The sequence below is a fragment of the Mandrillus leucophaeus genome, unplaced genomic scaffold (assembly GCF_000951045.1).
Source record: "Mandrillus leucophaeus isolate KB7577 unplaced genomic scaffold, Mleu.le_1.0 Scaffold24, whole genome shotgun sequence".
Lineage (NCBI taxonomy): Eukaryota > Metazoa > Chordata > Mammalia > Primates > Cercopithecidae > Mandrillus > Mandrillus leucophaeus.
This window is the reverse complement of record NW_012102476.1, coordinates 1424269-1443244: the sequence shown is the minus strand read 5'-3', so window position 1 is coordinate 1443244 and position 18976 is coordinate 1424269. Positions and strand designations below refer to the sequence as shown.

The following is an 18976-nucleotide window of genomic DNA, read 5'->3' as shown; positions in this document are numbered from 1 at the left end:
GCCCTCCTCGCCGGCATCCGAGTCTCATTTCCTGCTTTTTCAGTTTCCTTGGGGAGGGGCGGGTGGGTCTGGATGAATTGTCTCAGGGGCCCCCGATGAGGCGACCCGGGCGGCCCTGCCCTTTTTAGAGGGTCCGCTCGGGGCCCGGTGGGGAAGGGGTTGTCTTTGCATGGGTGGGGGACTTCCCGAGTCTGCCGGGACCATGACCTGAACTGTGCGAGCGGGACGTGTCCGAAGCCCAAGAACCAGCTCATCTGAGCAGCCCCCTCCCTGGCCAGCATGGTAAGTGGGATTGGAGCCTCTTTCCCTCCTGGGGTGCCCCACCGGAGGGGTGGGAATGGGCCCCGGGGCTGCTGAACCATCGCTACTCTCCCCATGGCGGGGAGAGGCGCGTGCGGAGCCTGGCCGGTGACACATGCGTGCGGAGTGTGCAGCCCCGGCCCTGTGCTCCCATCCCCCCAGGGATGATGGCTCAGGCCTGGGAGGGCCCTGGGAGCGCTGTAGGCACAACCCTTGCATCTGGTGTTTGCCTCCTGCAGCTCCTCCGGACAATAACTGTCGTTTTTTGAGGGCTTACTACTTGGCAAGGCCCTGCGCGAAGTGATTGACGTGCAGTAGTATTTAATGATCACACCAATCCTCTGTTCGGAAATGGGGAGACTGAGGCACGGAGCAATTAATTCCCCAGCTCAAGGTCAAGCGACTTTTTAACAGTGTTAAGATTTGAACCTAGGCATCTGACTTTGAACCTAGGCATCTCTAATACACTTAGAGAGCTGGGTGATTGTAGGAGAAACATCTCATCCAGGTGTAGGTTTATATATGGAGAAACAGAGAGGGATTTACAGAGGTCACTTGCGCAGGTGATGGCAAGGTCAGGAATGGTCGGCATCTTTTGACACTGAGGCTGCTATTCTACATGCTCTGATCTCTGCTGAAGATACCTTTCAGGTTTTCTAGACCGATAGATACTTTCAATACTCCCCTAAATGTGTGTACCCACATCTCTTTGTTAAGCATTTGTCTTTTTGCTCTTGTAATTATTTCTGAGCCTTATCTGTCTATTGCGGTAGACACAGCTCCCTCAAAGACCAAATTGTCTGAACCCCTTATCTGCCCCAGCTCTTGGCACATAGTAAGCCCTTAGTGAGTACTGGATCACCCAGCCTGTGGTTGAACACCTCGAGGGGTGGAGCTGTTCTCCTCAGTTTCACCCATTTTACCCCTGCCAAGTTAGTGGTATAATAGAGAAAGGGACATAGCTATATCTTTCATGATACAGACCTTAAGGCCTGTGGAATTTTCGAAACATTCAAAAGGCCCGTGGGTAGTGTGTAGGTCCTGAGATATGGAGCTTACAGCCAGCTGGATAAAGTACGCCATTAATCCTGAGCAGCACCGTACAGTATGTGCTGTACGTATAGTGTATGTGTTTTATTATTACTATTTTTTTTGAGACAGAGTCTTGCTTTGTTTCCTAGGCTGGAGTGCAGTGGCACATTCATGGCTCACTGCAGCCTCGACCTCCTGGGCTCAAGGAGCCCGCCCACCTTAGCCTCCCAAATAGCTGGGACTACAGCTGTGCGCCACCATGCCTGGCTAATTTTTTGTGCAGGTGAGGTCTCACCATGTTTCCCAGGCTGGTCTTGAACTCCTGAGCTCAAGTGATCCGCCCTCCTCAGCCTCCCAAAGTGCTGGGATTACAGGCGTGAGCCACCATGCACAGCGAGTCTATATATTTTAACATATGTATTACAAAGTATGAATTGTGGCAAATCAGTTAAGCTCTCAGTTCCAATTTCCTCAACTATGAAATTTGGGGATAGGAATTATCTAAATAATAATCTAGAGGTATGAGGTATAACATTTAGTGTCTGATGAAAGTAGCACTCTTTCCTTCCTTCATTTCTTCTTTCAGTATACTTTTTCTTTTTTTTTTTTTTTTGAGATGGAGTTTAGCTCTTGTTGCCCCGGCTGGAGTGCAGTGGTGCAGTTCAGCTCACTGCAACTTCTGCTTCCCGGGTTCAAGTGATTCTCCTGCCTCAGCCTCCCGAGTAGCTGGGATTATAGGCATGCGCCACCATGCCCAGCTATATTTTGTATTTTTAGTAGAGATGGGGTTTCACCATGTTGGTCAGGCTGGTCTCGAACTCCTGACCTCAGGTGATCCACCCGCCTCAGCCTCCCAAAGTGCTGGAATTACAGGCATGAGCCACCATGCCCGGCCTCAATATACTTTTTAAGTTGTGTTTTTTTAATTGTAGTAAAATATACGTAATTAAAATTTGGCATTTTAACCATTTTTAAGTGTGCTGTTCAGTGACATTAAGAGCATTACATTGTTGTGCAGCCATCACCACCATCTATCTCCAAAGGTTTTTTTCCCAAAACAACCTATACCCCTCTTTTTTCAGTTTCTCCCCCACCCAACTTTAGTTTCTCTTTCTATGAATTTGACTGCTTTAGGTAGCTCATATAAGTGGAGTCATGCAGTATTTGGCCTGTTGTGACTGGCGTATTTCACATGGCACAGTGTTCTTGAGTTTCATCCATGTCATGGTGTGTGTCAGAGCTTCCTTCCTTTCGAAAGCTGAATTCCATTGTGTGTATGTGCTACATTTTGTATATCCTTTCATCCTTCAGTGGATACCTGGGTTGCTTCCAGCCTTTGGCTATTGTGAATAATACTGCTGTGAATATGAGTGTACAGATCTTACAAGTGAATTTTCAGCAGCCACCATATACCAGGGCCTAGGGCATGTACAGATGAACAAGACACACGTTCCTCCCCTTGGGAAACTTACAGCATTGCTTTAGGACCCTTGGACAGAATTTTGTTATTGACTGAGCTAGCCCAGCACCCTTGTATTCAGGTTTCATTTTAGTTGACAGTCAGTAGAGCATCATGGGAATGACCACCTTTGAGTAATGAACTGTAAAGTCGTTGGCTTCATGAACCCCATGTGCATTTTTTCTGGGGTATATTGCAAGTCAAAGTTTTTGTCACCTAGACCTCAGTTATTTAAGTACACAGGGGGTGGCCATAGTTGATGTGAATGGGATTGTCCTTTTTGTGTCACTTGACACAGTGGTTCATCTGTAGGTATCCCAGGGTCAGGAGCTTGGGTGGGGTAGGCCCTGTCCCCCAAAGGTAAGGAAACTATTGCCTGGCTGGTGTCTTACAGGCGGAGGGTCTTTACCCTGGGATCCCAGCTCTTTATTCCAGGAAATTATTTCCTCTCCTTTTCTTGCTGACTTAACATTTTTACTTTTAAGGGTATTAGTTGGCATAAGTTTGAGCCTTTTTAATATCTTCTTTTTAAATCTTCAACTCTAATAAGACTTGAAAGTGGTGTAATGTGATAAAAACTACCACTTATTAAGCATCTTTGATGTGCTAGCTATTCTTCACTCATTACTTTTTTTTTTTCTCTTTCTTTTTTTTTTTGAGATGGAGTCTCACTCTGTCATCCAGGCTGGAGTGCAGTGGCGCAGTCTTGGATCACTATAACCTCTGCCTCCTGGATTCAAATGATTCTCCAGCCTTAGCCTCCCGAGTAGCTGGGATTACAGGCATCTGTCATCACGCTCGGCTAGTTTTTTTTTTTTTTTTTTTTGTATTTTTAGTAGAGATGGGGTTTCACCAGGTTGGCCAGGCTGGTCTCGAACTCCTGACCTCAGGTGATCCAGTCGCCTCGGCCTCCCAAAGTTCTGGTATAGGCGTGAGCCTCTGCGCCTGACCTACTTTTTCTCTTAGTCATTCAGTATCAGTAAACTCCACCAACTCTGCTAGGTTCCACTATGGCTGTTCCTGCCAGAGGGGGAGATGGACAGACCTGCTCTAGGATTCCTAGTTGACAAGTGGTGGAGTTGGCATTTAGACCCAAAGTGCTCTACTCCGGAGCCAGTGCTCTTTGGGTGCTGCCTCATGGGAAGGAAGATCAGGAGAGTCCTCCACCTGTATTTTGTTTGCTTAGAGAGATAGTGGTGGGGCATAGGGAGCATGGGGAATTTCGCTTACACTATCCCTCTTGACCTTCACATTCAGAACCAGTTTAAAAAGATTTATAGTTGCAGTATAGAATTACAGGAAGAGCTAGCATACTTTAACTGAATTGGATTAAATCATTTTTGGTTGCATTCCCATGGATTCTTTTTTTTTTTTTTTTTTTTTTTTTTTGAGACAGAGTCTCGCCCTGTCGCCCAGGGTGGAGTGCAGTGGCGCGATCTCGGCTCACTGCAAGCTCTGCCTCCCGGGTTCACGCCATTCTCCTGCCTCAGCCTCCTGAGTAGCTGGGACTACAGGCGCCCGCCACCGCGCCCGGCTAATTTTTTGTATTTTTAGTAGAGATGGGGTTTCACCGTGGTCTCGATCTCCTGACCTTGTGATCCGCCCGCCTCGGCCTCCCAAAGTGCTGGGATTACAGGCGTGAGCCACTGAGCCCGGCCCCATGGATTAAGTGGTGTGACATGTTAGAGGTTCCCACTACTTCTCTGAGAAATTGTTACTTAGTATTGGGTGAGCTGTTGCTTACTATGAAAATTGTGTGCAAAATTGAGTTCTTTTTTAGTTGCTTAGAAATTGAATTGCCTGCTAAGGTTTCTTTTCTTTTTTCTGTTTTTTTTTTGAGACGGCATCTTGCTCTTTCACCTAGGCTGGAGTGCAGTGGCGCGATCTCGGCTCACTGCAACCCCTGCCTCCCAGGTTCAAGTGATTCTCCTGCCTCAGCCTCCTGAGTAGCTGGGATTACAGGCATCCACCACCATACCTGGCTAATTTTTGTATTTTTTAGTAGAGGTAGAGTTTCACCACATTGATCAGGCTGGTCTCGAACTCCAGACCTCAGGTGATCCGCCTGCCTCGGCCTCCCAAAGTGCTGGGATTACAGGTGGGAGCCACCGCACCTGGCCTTATTTTTCTAATATCAATTACCATGAGTGGCCCCTATAATGGAGGCAGAATCAGAACTGAAATTTAGCCATTTGCATGGCGTGTCATCCGCTTGTTCACCCACAGCATTGCGTTGTATCCCATGCTCTGAGAGATAGGAAGAAGACTTGGTGCAGGGAGATGGCAGGGAAAGGTTCAGTGGTACCCAGAGGTTTTTGTATGTCAGTCACAGCATTAGAGATAGTCTGGAGAAAAAGTTACCTTTCAAGAAATGACTTGAATAGCTTCTGAAAAAATTAGTGTATGATATGGTTCAAATCACCTGATAAAACCAAAATGTGGTCAGCAAAATTAATGTAGTATAAAGAAATAGGTAGATTAAGCCAGAGTTTTTGTTATTGGTTTTTATTTTTATTGTATGTTTATTTATTTTTTGAGACAAGGTCTTGCTCTGTTGTCCAGGCTGGGGTGCAGCGCCTCAGTCACAGCTCACAGCAGCCTCAATCTCCTGGTCTCAAGCAATCCTGCCAACTCAGCCTCCTCAGTAGCTGGGACTACAGGCCCATGCCACCATGCCCAGCTAACTGTTTTATTTTATTTTTTGTAGAGAGTAGGGGTTGCTTTGTTTCCCAGCCTAGTCTTGAACTTCTGACCTCAAGCAGTCCTCTTGCCTCAGCCTCCCAAAGTGCTAGGATTACAGGAGTGAGCCACTACTCTAGGCCAAATAATCATGAAATAATGTATTGACTTCTTGCTATGAAGTTTACAATCCAAGGTGCTGTGGTTACAATATAACAATATAATAGTTAATATGTATGTGTGTATGTGTGCGTGTGCGCGTGTGTGTGTGTGTGTGTGTGTATGTGTATATATTGCTTTCTGTATGCCAGGCATCTTACGTCTATTAACCCATTTCCCATCCCAAACAACTCCAGGAGGTAGAGGCAGTTTTTTTTTTTTTTTGAGACAGAGTCTTGCTCTATCACCTAAGCTGGAGAGCGATGGTGTGATCTCGGCTCACTGCGGTCTCCACCTCCTGGGTTCAAGCGATTCTTCTGCCTCAGCCTCCTGAGTAGCTGGGACTACAGGTGCGCACCACCACGCCTGAATAATTTTTGTATTTTTAGTAGAGATGGGGTTTCGCCATGTTGGCCAGGCTGGTCTTGAACTCCTGACCTCAGATGATCCACCCATCTGGGCCTCCCAAAGTGCTGGGATTACAGGCGTGAACCACTGTGTCTGGCTTAAAGGCAGTTTTAATTTCACGTTTTAAAGCTGAGATTCAGTGCACTGAGACGTTAGGCAACTTCCCAAGGTCACATAGCGAGTCAGTGCTCATACCTGTTACACTTCCAGGGTAATATTTAATACTGCCCCTGCCCTCTGGGAGTCAGTTTAGTGGGGAAGGTAAGACAACATACTCTGAAAATACAAGAGACTGTGATACAGGTGATAGTAGAAGAATGTGTTGATGCAAAGGGTCATTGGTACAAAGATTGCGTAGGTACCGACCTGAGAGAGATTGGCTGAGAAGAGTCAGGGAAGTCTTCCCAGGAGGGGATATTTGAGTCTTGAAGGATGAGGAAGAGTTTGACACTGAGACAAAGAAAGGGCCTTGCAAGTGAAAGTTTCTTGCAGACAGTTACAGAGGTCGATATATAGCAACAAAGATAATAGGAAATGATAAGTGTGAAGTGAGAGTGAAGGAAATGAACGTTTGTTGGGTGCGTAGGACTTTCTAGGGCTTTATATGCATACCTATGCACATATATACATATGGTACACAAACATGATTTTTTTTTTTTAATCTGAAACCTTAACTCCTACTTTCCTGGCCAGGTATTTCTCTATTTCTCTGTTCTCCTTTGCAACAAAACCCCAGGAAAGAGTGGCCTGTACTTGGTCTCTAATTCCTCACTTTCCCTTTCACTCATTAATTTTAGACATAGGCTCTCGCTTTGTTGCCCAGGCTAGAGTGCAGTGGAGTGACCATAGTTCACAGCAGCCTCGAACTCCTGGGCTCAAGGGATCCCCCTGCCTAGGCCTCCCAAAATGCTGGGATTATAGGTGTGAACCCCCACACCTGGCATTATTCTCTCTTAATCTCACTTATCAAGGTCCCTCCTACCAGTGTTGCTAAATCCAGTGGTTAGCTCTCATTCCCCATCTTATTGGACCTGTCAGTAGCATCAGACAAGTTGAGTACCCCTTCTGCAGTTCAGCCTTTCGTCACTTGGCGGCTGGGACACTAAGGTGTGTTCTTCATTTTCCTCCTGTAGTGCAGGTTGTTTCTTTCTCATCTCATAGCCAGAACACTCTAGGCCTCGAATTTAGTGTCTTAATCCAGGACACCTATAACCCAACGTCTCTCTCCTCAGCTCCAGTTCTTTAGTCTCCAGCTGCCTGCTTGACATCCAAGCTGGTTTGTGAGACGACGGGTCACGTCTCCCCTCTAGCTCGGCTTCTTTCGCTCTCTGGCTTTGCTGCAGCTCCCTTGGCCTTCTTACTGCTCTTCAGACCTTTTGGGCATGTTCCTGCTCCAGGCCTTTGGCCTGGCTCCCTGCCTCTGCTTGGACCGTGCTCTCCCTGAGAATCTGCTTGACTAAACCTTTTAAGCCTCAAGAGTCACTTTTCCAGTGGGGCCTGTCCTCACCACCCTGTTTAAAATGTTGATGCCACTTCAGCACTTCCAGTCCCTCACATCCTGCTTTACTTCTTTTTGTACAATTTTTTAACGTTTTATATACTCAATGTTATTAACGAGGTCATTCTTTTGTTGTCTCCTGCTAAAATGTTAGCTCTGTAAAGCTAGGGAATTTCTCATTTGTTCATGTATCCCAAGAGTCTAGAGCAATTCTTGGCATAGTGGACAATTAAATTGTGGTAGGGATGTTGTTGAGGTCTTGTGTGTTCAAAGGGAGCTTTAGGGAGGGAGTAAACTAGGCTCTCTTGCATGGATGGAAGTTTTGGAAGAGACAGATTTGAAGAAGCAGTTGGAGAGAAGGCTATCAAGGTAGTTTGTGGCTAGATGATGGAGGGTCTCCACTACTACCCTAGGGAGTTTGGCTTTCTTTTGTTGGATGATTTTTCCTTAAAGGAAACTCAATCTGCTGTGTGTAGGTTAGATGCAGGAAACCAGATGTTACACCATGCCTGTGTGGATGTGACAAGGGCCTGTGTGTTCTTGCATGTGTAATTAGTGGTCGAGAGGGAGTTGTCACTTAAAACTGATTCCAGAGTTAAGAGATGAGGAAGAAGGAAAAGCACAAGCTGATTTTGGAAGCCTGTAGCCTGGCGATTGGGAGTAGTAGAAAGTTTTAATCAGTTGGTGATTTGGATTTGGTAGGAATGGAAGCGATAACAGGTAAATTGATAGGAAGCGATGACAGGAGATGGGCCATGTGCTGATGAAATATGGAAAGTGGCTATCTCTGTAGGTAGGTGAACAGTTGTGGCACTGTTGAGATGAAGGTAGTTGGCCCTGGGCAGGAGAATGATGTTGAAGATCTTAAGTAGTTGCGTTGTCAAACATACCTGTCTAAGCCAAGGAAGATGTGATGGCATAGGCTGTGTTGAAAGGACAGGAATTCCTGAAAGTGTGGTTGCCACTCTCTGCCTCTACTTTTTTTTTTTTGAGACAGAGTCTCTGTTCCCCAGGCTGGAGTGCAGTGGCATGATCTTGGCCCACTGCAAGCTCTGCCTCCCAGATTCATGCCATTCTCCTGCCTCAGCCTCCCGAGTAGCTGGGACTACAGGCACCCGCCACCACACCCGGCTAATTCTTTGTATTTTTTAGTAGAGACGGGGTTTCACTGTGTTAGCCAGGATGATCTCGATCTTCTGACCTCGTGATCCGCCTGCCTCAACCTCCCAAAGTGCTGGGATTACAGGTGTGAGCTGCTGCGCCCAGCCCTCTCTGCCTCTACTTTTTCAACCTTCTACCTCTCCTTTCCCCCTGTCATTCATTCTACAACCCATTGCAGACTGACTTTTTTTTTTTTTGAGATGGGGTCTTACTCTGTCACACAGGCTGGTGTGCAGTGGAGTAATCATGTCTCACTGCAACCTCTATCTCCTGGGGCTCACGCAATCCTCCCACCTCAGCCTCCTGAGTAGCTGGAACTACACGCATGCATCACCACGCCTGGGTAATTTTGTATTTTTTGTAGAGACGAGATTTCACCATGTTGCCCAGGCTGGCCTCGAGCCGCTGGGTTCAAGTGATCCTCTGGCCTCAGCCTCCCAAAGTGATAGGATTACAGGCGTGAGCCACTGTGCCCGGCCAGCAGACTGACTTTTTTTCTTCACTACTTTTCAAGATTATGTGTAACCTGTGTGTGCTGAGTTCTGTTTAATGCATATTTTCAATCCTTAGATCATTTGACCTCTCTGTGTGGCCTTTGGCAGCCACTGATCTCCTTTTCTTCCCTTGAATCACTTTTCTTCTTGGCTCCTGTGGCATCCATGATATTAGTCTCTTGGTTTAGCCTCCCGTGACTTCAGCTATGACCCGTGTACCAGTGAAAACTAAACCCTTACCAGCTGTAGATATCCAGTGTTCTGACAACATCAAATTAAATGTGTCTTAAACCAAATCCATCATCTTCCTCTCAGTTTAGTGCCTCCTCTGCCGTGCCCTGGTTCTGTTAATGACCTCATTTTTTAACTAGTCAAACAATTAACCTGAGTCATCTTTAACTTCCTCTTCTACAAGCCCCCCTGCTTCCAGACCTGTTGATGCTGCTGCTAACATATCTGTGTCCTGACCCTGACCTTTCCCTCCATTCCCTCTGCTTTGATCAGGCTGTCATTGTCTCTTGCTTTGGTTGTTGCTATCATGACCAGTCCTCTCTTCCAGGTTCTGCGTCCCTCTGTCCATCTTCCGTACTGCTGAGCTGCCTTATAGAGTTCAGGTGTGATCATGCCACGTGAACCCCAGTCATTCAGAGCAGAGGGTTCCCACTGTTGTTAGAGACCCAAGTTTTCAACGTGGGCCCTGAATTTTAAGTTTCTTTCTTACTTTGAGGTCTCTTAGTAGGGATGAAGATGGTTCATTAAATACTTAAAGTGATTTATTTGGAGTGTCTTTGAAATACTTCCCAAATTACACCTTGTTTTCCAGCCACAGCAAACTATTTGTCATTCCCAGAACACTCAGTGCACTTTCATACTTGTCTGCCTTTACTCATACTGTTCCCTGTGCTCTAGTGCCCTTTTCTTTCTTGCAAATGAAACTTACGTGACATCTCAAGGTTGCCATAAACACTGCCTCTCTGAGGCTTTCCAGCTGCTAGTTTAACATATGTCACCTTCGATTATAGTTTGGTATTTTTTGGCTTTTATTATTTTGAGTTATTTGTTTTTGTTAATATAAGAATGACAAGACTACATCATTATTATTATTATTATTATTATTATTATTGTTGTTATTGAGACAGAGTCTCGCTCTGTCACCAAGGTTGGAGTGCATTGGCGCGATCTTGGCTCACTACAAGCTCTGCCTCCCGGGTTCAAGCAATCCTCCTGCCTCAGCCTCCCAAGTAGCTGGGACTGCAGGTGCATGCTGCCATGCCTGGCTAATTTTTTGTATTTTTAGTAAAGACGAGGTTTCACCATATTAACCAGGATGGTCTTGATCTCCTGACATTGCGATCCTCCCGCCTCGGCCTTCCAAAGTGCTGGGATTGCAGGCATGAGCCACTGTGCCCAGCCAAGACTACATTCTTACAGTAAGTGTCATACAGTTCAGAAGTTTCAAGAGCAAAATGTGGAACTCTTGCCTCCTTCCCTGTTCCCTCCTTCTCCTTCCCACTGCAAGCCTGGAGGTGAGGAGGATTAGTTCTTTCTCTTTAAGAGCCCATAGCAGAGTGCGTCTGACTCTGCTTTGCCTCTCTAGTGCCTAGTGAGCATTCAGCAGATACATGAGTAATTAAGAGTCAGGTGTAAAAATAAACCCAAGCAGGTCAGGGTGGGCCCTTGAGGTTAGTAACTGATAGTAGTATTTGGAGAGGGTGGTAAGATTGAAATAGAGTATGAAAGCAGTAAATACCTTGTATTTCCAAAATCCATGCAACCAGCAAGCTCAGATAACTGTATTTTTCACCCTGGTGGATGGAGATGGGTAGCAGGTGAGCAAGGGAAGTTGTTAGAACAAGTGCTGGGGGTGGGGGTGTGCTTACTGGGGAGCCCCAAAGCTAATTGCTACTAGAAGAACCACGGAGGAACAATGAAAAGAGGAGGAGTGGGGTGAGGTGAGGTCCTTGTAGATCTTAACCAAAGAAAGACACAGGACAGAGAAGTGAGGGGGTGAAAGAGGCTAATGAGAAGGGAAAGAAATGGATGTAGAGGGAGAAAAGGTCTGTGTTTCATAATTGCACTCTGTGCAAGTCATCGTTAAGGGGCTCTCATGCATACTGCGTAGGGTCCTTGATTTAATCTCTCACAGCCACCCTGCCAGGTAGGTATTATGTTCCCATTTTATGGTTGAGGAGGATAAGGATGCTGAGGCCCAGGATGGGTAATGCTAAGTAACTTGTCCAAAGTTACCTACTGTTCTCTTCAGCTGGGCTAAGAAAATAAAAAAACAAAAAAACGGAAATCAGAATTACCTAGTGAGTTGACAGAGCCAGGATTCAGCTAAGGTTCCAACTCCAAGGCCCGTGTTTTTTCTAGATCACTAGGTTTCTTTTTTATGATACGGAGTCTTTATCTGTTGCCCAGGCTAGAGTGCAATGGCACGATCTTGGCTCACTGCACTCCAGCCTGGGTGACAGACAAGACTCCGTCTCAAAAAAAAAAGAGGGCACAGTGGTAGCTGGTCCATATTACGGGACATCAACAAAAAGGAAGATTGCTTGATTTCTTTGAGTTTTAATTCAGGTAAGCCCATTAGGCTTAGCATATACAATAGGTTCATTTCCATTAGAGCAGCCTACTGCTGTTTATATGAAGGTTATAATGAAAAAGATCTCTGGTCTAGGGCTCCCTGAAAAGTTAAAGGTATTTTATGAGACAAATGGAGCTGGAAGAAAAATCATTAGTTTCTAAACTGACTGATAATCAGACCTGAGAAGTTCTGTCCTTTCCTTTCCCTTTCTTTTTTTGAGCTAGAGTCTCCCTCTGTTTTGCCCAGGCTGGGGTGTAGTGGCGTGATCTTGGCTCACTACAACCTCTGCCTCTGGATTCAAGCGATTCTCCTGCCTCTGCCTCCCAGGTTGCTGGGATTACAGGTACCCACCACCATGCCTGGCTAATTTTTGTATTTTTAGTAGAGACAGGGTTTCACCATGTTGGTCAGGCTGGTCTCGAACTCCTGACCTCAGGTGATCCACCTGCCTTGGCCTCCCAAAGTGCTGGGATTACAGGAGTGAGCCACCGTGCCTGGCCCAGGGAAGGCCTTTTAAAAAATTCATGAGGAGGCCAGGTGCGGTGGCTCATGCCTGTAATCCCAGCACTTTGGGAGGCCAAGGTGGGCGGATCACAACGTCAGGCGTTGGAGACCAGCCTGGCCAACATAAGTGAAACCCTATCTCTACTAAAAATACAAAAATTAGCCAGGTGTGGTGGCGGGTGCCTGTAATCTCAGCTACTTGGGAGGCTGAGGCAGGAAAATCACTTGAACCCAGGAGGTGGAGGTTGTAGTGAACTGAGATTGCACCATTGCACTTTAGCCTGGGTGACAGAAAAAAAAAAGGCCGGGCACGGTGGCTCATGCCTGTAATCCCAGCACTTTGGGAGGCTGAGGTGCACGGATCACCTGAGGTCAGGAGTTTGAGACCAGCCTGACCAACATGGCGAAACCCGTCTCTACTAAAAAAATACAAAAATTAGCTAGACGTGGTGGCGTGCACCTGTAATCCCAGCTACTCAGAAAGCTGAGGTAGGAGAATTGCTTGAATCCGGGAGGCGGAGGTTGTAGTGAGCCAAGTGCTTTGTTACTGTCCAGGAAATTATTCATCTGCGTTTTGTTTTTAGAGAAAGATAAATTGAGTGATCTATCAAGGATTTTTTTATTTTAGGGGCACATGTCATCAGGACCTCCTGAGGCTGTGTCACAGGCTCATGTCCTTTTAAATAAAACATTTTTTATAAAAAGGGTTTATTTAATTTCATTTTTTTGAGATGGAGTTTCACTCTTGTTGCCCAGGCTGGAGTGCAGTGGCATGATCTCAGCTCACTGCAACCTCTGCCTTCTGGGTTCAAGCGGTTCTCCTGCCTCAGCCTCCCAAGTAGCTGGGATTACATGTGGCACCACGCCCGGCTAATTTTTATATTTTTAGTAGAGACAGGGTTTCACCATGTTGGCCAGGCTGGTCTCGAACTCTCAACCTCGGGTGATCGGCCCACCTCGGCCTCCCAAAGTGCTGGGATTACACGTGTGAGCCACTGCGCCTGGCCGGATTTATTTATTTTAAGTATGTAATTTTGAGATAATGTAAGACTTATAGAAGAGTTGCAGAAATAGTGTAGGGAGTTTTTGTATGCTCTTCTCCCATAGATACTTACAAACAAAAAACAAAACTGCAGCAGCCAAGCCCTCCAACATTTGTGACCAGCAATTTATTTTTTTAAAAGTGTCTTTTTTTCTTTTTTTCATTTTAAAATTATTATTTTTTCTTATATCAGCATATGATCTCGCTATATTGCCCAGGCTGGTTTTAAAATCCTGGACTCAAGCAATCCTCCTGCCTTGGCCCCCCAAAGTGCTGGGATTACAGGTGGGAGCCGGTGTTCCTGGCCTTGTGACCAATAATTTAGCTCAGTTTCTGTCCCTTCTTCATTCTAGTACTGCTAGACAATCAGTAGGTACTGATGTTACTGTAGAAACACAAAATCTTCTCTGCCACTTCTTGATTTTGCTTAGTAGTTGTTATCCTGATTATAAAAAGTATTTTGAAGTCTGTAGAATATTTGATAACTTAAAAAAACAAAGAAATTACTACCATTGGATTCAATCTCTAATAACATTTTGATTTGCTTCCTTCTTGTCTTTTTTCCTGTTTACTTTTTAAATATGGTTGAGATTACACTGTAAATGCACTTTTTTCTTCTGCCTTTTCCACTTTATAGCGTAAGTGGCTTTTCAGATCATTAAATATTTTATAAATATTTGCAGTGGCTTTATAATACTGCATTGCATGGATTCTTAAGCAGTTCTTTGTTCTGTTTTTTTTGCCATGGTAAATAATAATGTGATTAATGTCTTTGCAAAAAGCTTTGTATGTATTTTAGAAAATTGCCTTAGGATAGATTCCCAGAAAGGCCCAAGGGTCTGAGGGCTGTGTTTTTTTTAGATGTAGTCTGAACGGTTTTCTTTTTTTTTTGTTTTTTTAAGACAGAGTCTGTCTGTGTTGCTCAGACTGGAGTGCAGTGGCACAATCTTGGCTCACTGCAGCCTCCACCTCCCGGGTTCAAGCAGTTCTCCTGCCTCAGCCTCCCAAGTAGCTGGGACTACGGGCGCCCACTACCACGCCTGGCTAATATTTTTTTGTATTTTTAGTAGAGTGGGGTTTCACTATGTTGGCCAGGCTGGTCTTTAACTCCTGACCTCATGATCTGCCTGCCTTGGCCTTCCAAAGTGCTGGGATTACAGGCGTGAGCCACTGCGCCCAGCCTAGTCTGAACATTTTTAAGGCTCTTCATCACGTTTTCCAGAAAGGTTACTTGAGTTTTTTCTTCCCATCACCTGTAGATAAATATACTCATCAGCATTGGGTAATCTTAAGAAAATTGTTGCTAATTTAATAGGTTAAATAATGGCTTCTCATTATTGTTCCTCAGTATCTTTTTCTGTGTGTTTATGTAGGAAACTTACTAACAAGTTAGATTTTATTTTTTGTCTGTTTATAGGAGACAGATCCCTTAAGCTTTATTTAGGTATCCCTTATATTTACATTAATGTATTAGAAATAGTGTCTTAACATATTTTTTCTAGTCTTAAGTTAGTTACTTTTCAAAAAGCTATAGTAAAATGCACATTTTTTTTTTTTTTTTTTTTGAGCCAGGCTAAAGCGCAGTGGCGTGATCTCAGCTCACTGCAACCTCTGTCTCCCGGATTCAAGCGATTCTCCTGCCTCAGCCTCCCGAGTAGCTGGGATTACAGGCATGAACCACCATGCCTGGCTAATTTTTGTATTTTTAGTAGAGATGGGGTGTCACCATGTTCGCTAGGCTGGTCTTGAATTCCTGACCTGAAGTGATCTACCTGCCTCGGCCTTAAAATACTACATGTTTTAGTCTGTTTTGTGTTGCTGAAGGAGTATTTGAAGCTGGATAGTTTGTAAAGGGAAAAGGTATATTTGGCTCCCAATTTTGGTGGCTGAAAGGTTCAAGATAGGGCATGTGGTAAGGGACTCAGGCTACTTCCACTCCTGGTGGCCGGTGAAGGGGAATCTGTGTGCAGAGATCACAGGGCGAGAGAGGAAGGATGAGAGTGAGAGGAGAGGCACCTGGCCCTTTCAAACAGCCAGCTCTCAGGAACTAGGAGAGTGAGAATTTACTTACCCTCACCCCCCAACTCCTTACCAGGGAGGGCATTAATTTATTCATCAGGATCTACCCCCATGACCCAAACACCTCTCATTAGGCCCTGCTTCCTACATTGGGGATCAAATTTTGACATGAGATTAGGTGGAGACAAACCACATCCAGACTATAGCAACACATAACATAAAACGTCACCATTTTAAAGTATGCAGTTCAGTGACATTAAGTGCATTCACCATGTTGTGCAAGAGTCACCACTCTAGTTTCACACTTTTTCATCACTCCAGAGGAAACCTGTACCCATTAAGCAGTCATTCCCCTTTCTCCCTCGCCCCAGCCCCTGGTGACCACAAATCTGCTTCCTATCTCATGAATGTGCTTATTCTGGATATTTTATGTAAATTATCATACACTATATGGTCCTTCCTTATCTCCTGATACATAAAAAGATGATGTAGATTAAGTAAAAGTTGAATTTAATCTATATTTTGAAAATTGAAATCCATCTATGGCAACAGTCTTGAATTCAGCATATTTAATTGCCCAGGATGTCCCATGCCCCCGCCACTAGGAAGAAATAGTTTATACCAATAGTTACTGCCAGTGGACAGAGGGTTATAGACCTTGGGGTAGGATGGAACCTAAAATAGAGACAAAGATGGGAAAAGTATGGGGCTTGGAGAGTGAAAGGCAGTGAATGGCAGGCAGCACATTCCATGGTGGAATAAACAGGAAACTTCTAGGTATTTACCTTGATTTGGAGTGCAAATTGGAGAACTTGCAGGTAAGTGCAAGTTCTTCTGTGTTATCAAAAAAATAACCATCCTAAAGAATGAATATGTTTGTGACAGTGTCTAGTACATAAGACCGTAGGAAATATGCGGAGTTTTGCTTAAGAGCAAGAGTGGTATTTGGGATGACAAGGACAAGCAGAGAAGATCCCCAGGCATCTCTTTCTCAGTGTTTGACATTTTCTTTTTTTTGAGACTGAGTCTCTGTTAGTCTGGAGTGCAGTGGCGTGATCTCTGCTCACTGCAACCTCCGCCTCCTGGGTTCAAGCGATTATCCTGCTTCAGCCTCCCGAGTAGCTGGGACTGCGGGCTCGTGCCACCACACCTGGCTAATTTTTGTAATTTTAGTAAAGACGAGGTTTCACCATGTTGGCCAGGCTGGTCTCTAACTCCTGACCTCAAGTCGTCCGCCCGCCTTGGCCTCTCAAAGTGCTGGGATTACAGGCGTTAGCCACCACGCCTGGCCATGTTTAACTGGGATCCTTGGGTATGGGGAAATGTGTTTTTAGGTGAGTGGTTTTCATGGTTCTATATATGTATATGTATAGAGCTTACTCACTGTTCTTCATAGTTAGAAGGTATTCCACCGTGTGGATGTACTTTATTTAACCAACCCTGCCTTGATGGAAACTTAAGTTGTCTCCAATCTTTTGTTTTACAAACAGCATTGACATGAAGATCCTTTACACCTAAACTTTGGAGGAAAAATCACCAGAAGTGTATTGCTGGGTGAAGTTGTCTTTGTGTTTGAAATGTGATAAATATTGCTAACTTGTCTTCCCTTAAGGTGGCACCAGTTGTCTTGCCATCTCTGTATGAGAGTGAAAGATGTAATCTCAGTTCATTGTGATCGGTATCATGTTGAAGCCCAGGAGTGAGGAGCTCTGAGGGTGGGGATAGGGGGACTGCATTAGGCTTCACAGAGGTGGGGACCTTTTCAAGGAGTCAGGAGCATATTAGAGGAAATAGCATGTGTGAAGACATGGAACTGTTATGTGGAGGGGAAAGAGTGAATTTGGGTTTGGCTGAGGCAGAGGATAGGTGGGTGGCTCTGGATGGTGAGGTGGGGACAGTAAGTCAGCTAGGTTAGGGCCAGGTGATGAAATGGTTTAATCACCCCTGGTGGTCAGGTAGCAAAGACCCTGGGCGGCAGTGGTGATGGGGCTCGCGGTTGAAAGATACTTGAGAGAGAATGTACAAACCAGTCTTTTTAGCAACCATTTTTTACCCCCCAAAAACTTTCTAGACTTGTTAGAACCAGAATCACAAAGCTGGGAACGGCTTTAGCGCTGGGCTTTTCTGGTGCTCTGTAGGCCCGTAGGGATTCTTGGAGGTGTCACAGGTACTAGGTTTGGGAGTACAGACAGGCGTTTGAGACCGCCTCCTCTACCCTTATTAATTAAGCAGTTTCTCATTTAGTCTGCTTTACATGGTGGGGTTCTATGCAATATTTCTTTCTTTAAAAAGAAAAAAAGTGTTTGCTGCTAGAATCATGAGTTTAGTCCCAAACTCTTACTGTCCTGAACACACAGATGGAGGCCTGTGGGACATGTTTTCATTCTTACATTCTTTATTTGCAGCAGTGAGAGGTGATTTGTATATAAAAATGAAAGTGAAAAGGCATTTGGCATTCTTGGGATGTTTTTGAGCATTTAGCTAATTTTTTATGTAGGATTTTTATTTTGTTCTTTTTTTTTTTTTTTTTTTTTTTTTTTTTTTTTTTTTTTTTTTTTGAGAAGGAGTCTCGCTCTGTCGCCCAGGCTGAAGTGCAGTGGCCGCATCTCAGCTCACTGCAAGCTCCGCCTCCCGGGTTCACGCCATTCTCCGGCCTCAGCCTCCCGAGTAGCTGGGACTACAGGTGCCCGCCACTTCGCCCGGCTAGTTTTTTGTATTTTTTAGTAGAGACGGGGTTTCACCGTGTTAGCCAGGATGGTCTTGATCTCCTGACCTCGTGATCCGCCCGTCTCGGCCTCCCAAAGTGCTGGGATTACAGGCTTGAGTCACTGCGCCCGGCCTTTTTTTTTTTTTTTTAAAAGAAAAACCTCATTGACTCACCAGTGAAATATGTAGTGAAATAGTTTTGCTCATTTATGGATAAGGGTGCTAAGGGATTTACATCCATTGATGTCATTCCCACAACTACTTGGTGAGGGAGAGTACGGTTGAAAGTTCATTTTGCAAGTGAAGAAACTTGAGCTCCGAGAGGTTAGGTAATTTGCTCAGGGGCATGCAGATAAGTAATCAGGAAGTCATCATCAGGTGCGACCTGCCCTGACTCCACAGCCCACACCCTTCAGTTCATATTACGGCATTCCCAGGACATGTGTACCCAGCCACCTGTTGGGGGTGGAAGGGCCCAGGAAGAAGAAGGGTGTGGGATTTCTGGTCAGTCTTGGCTTTGTGCTGGTGCCTATAGAAGGGGCAGAGCTTCGAGACGGACTGAGTCACTTCTAGCAAAATTGGTTGAGAATCGTGGGACGGGTGATGCGTGCTTGCTGTGCGAGGATTGAAGTCTCATTAAAAATCCCATGTAGAGTCATCTTCACCATCCAGGGATGTGAGCAAGGCCAGGGTCCCTGGCTGAGTACCTGTTTCGTTTCACTTGTGCACCGACTCCCTCCAGAAAGGCACCGTCTCCTTTCCTGCTGCTCACTGTCACCACAGCCACCACTACCACTGTTTTGCCTTTCTAATCCAGTGTCTCACCAGTGGGGTGAAGGGACGGAACTGTGTATAGTTCCAATATTACAATATCTTTTTTTTGTATTGTATAAGTTATAGTTTATTAGTAGAACCCGGGCACATGAGA

At 45.3% G+C, this 18976-nt stretch overlaps 1 protein-coding gene across 2 annotated transcripts in view; it reads left to right on the top strand.

Moving 5' to 3' along the window:
• XPO6 (exportin 6) overlaps window positions 1-18976 on the top strand; it is a 116220-nt gene continuing 97244 nt past the window's right edge. Inside the window, exons 1-2 of one of the 2 annotated variants that reach the window (XM_011982341.1) lie at window positions 1-282; window positions 2467-2602. In XM_011982341.1, coding sequence (XP_011837731.1) covers window positions 2552-2602 — 51 coding nt within the window. In that variant the 5' untranslated portion in view covers window positions 1-282; window positions 2467-2551. The remainder of the gene's footprint in view (window positions 283-2466; window positions 2603-18976) is intronic. The other variant, XM_011982342.1, reaches the window with a different exon arrangement.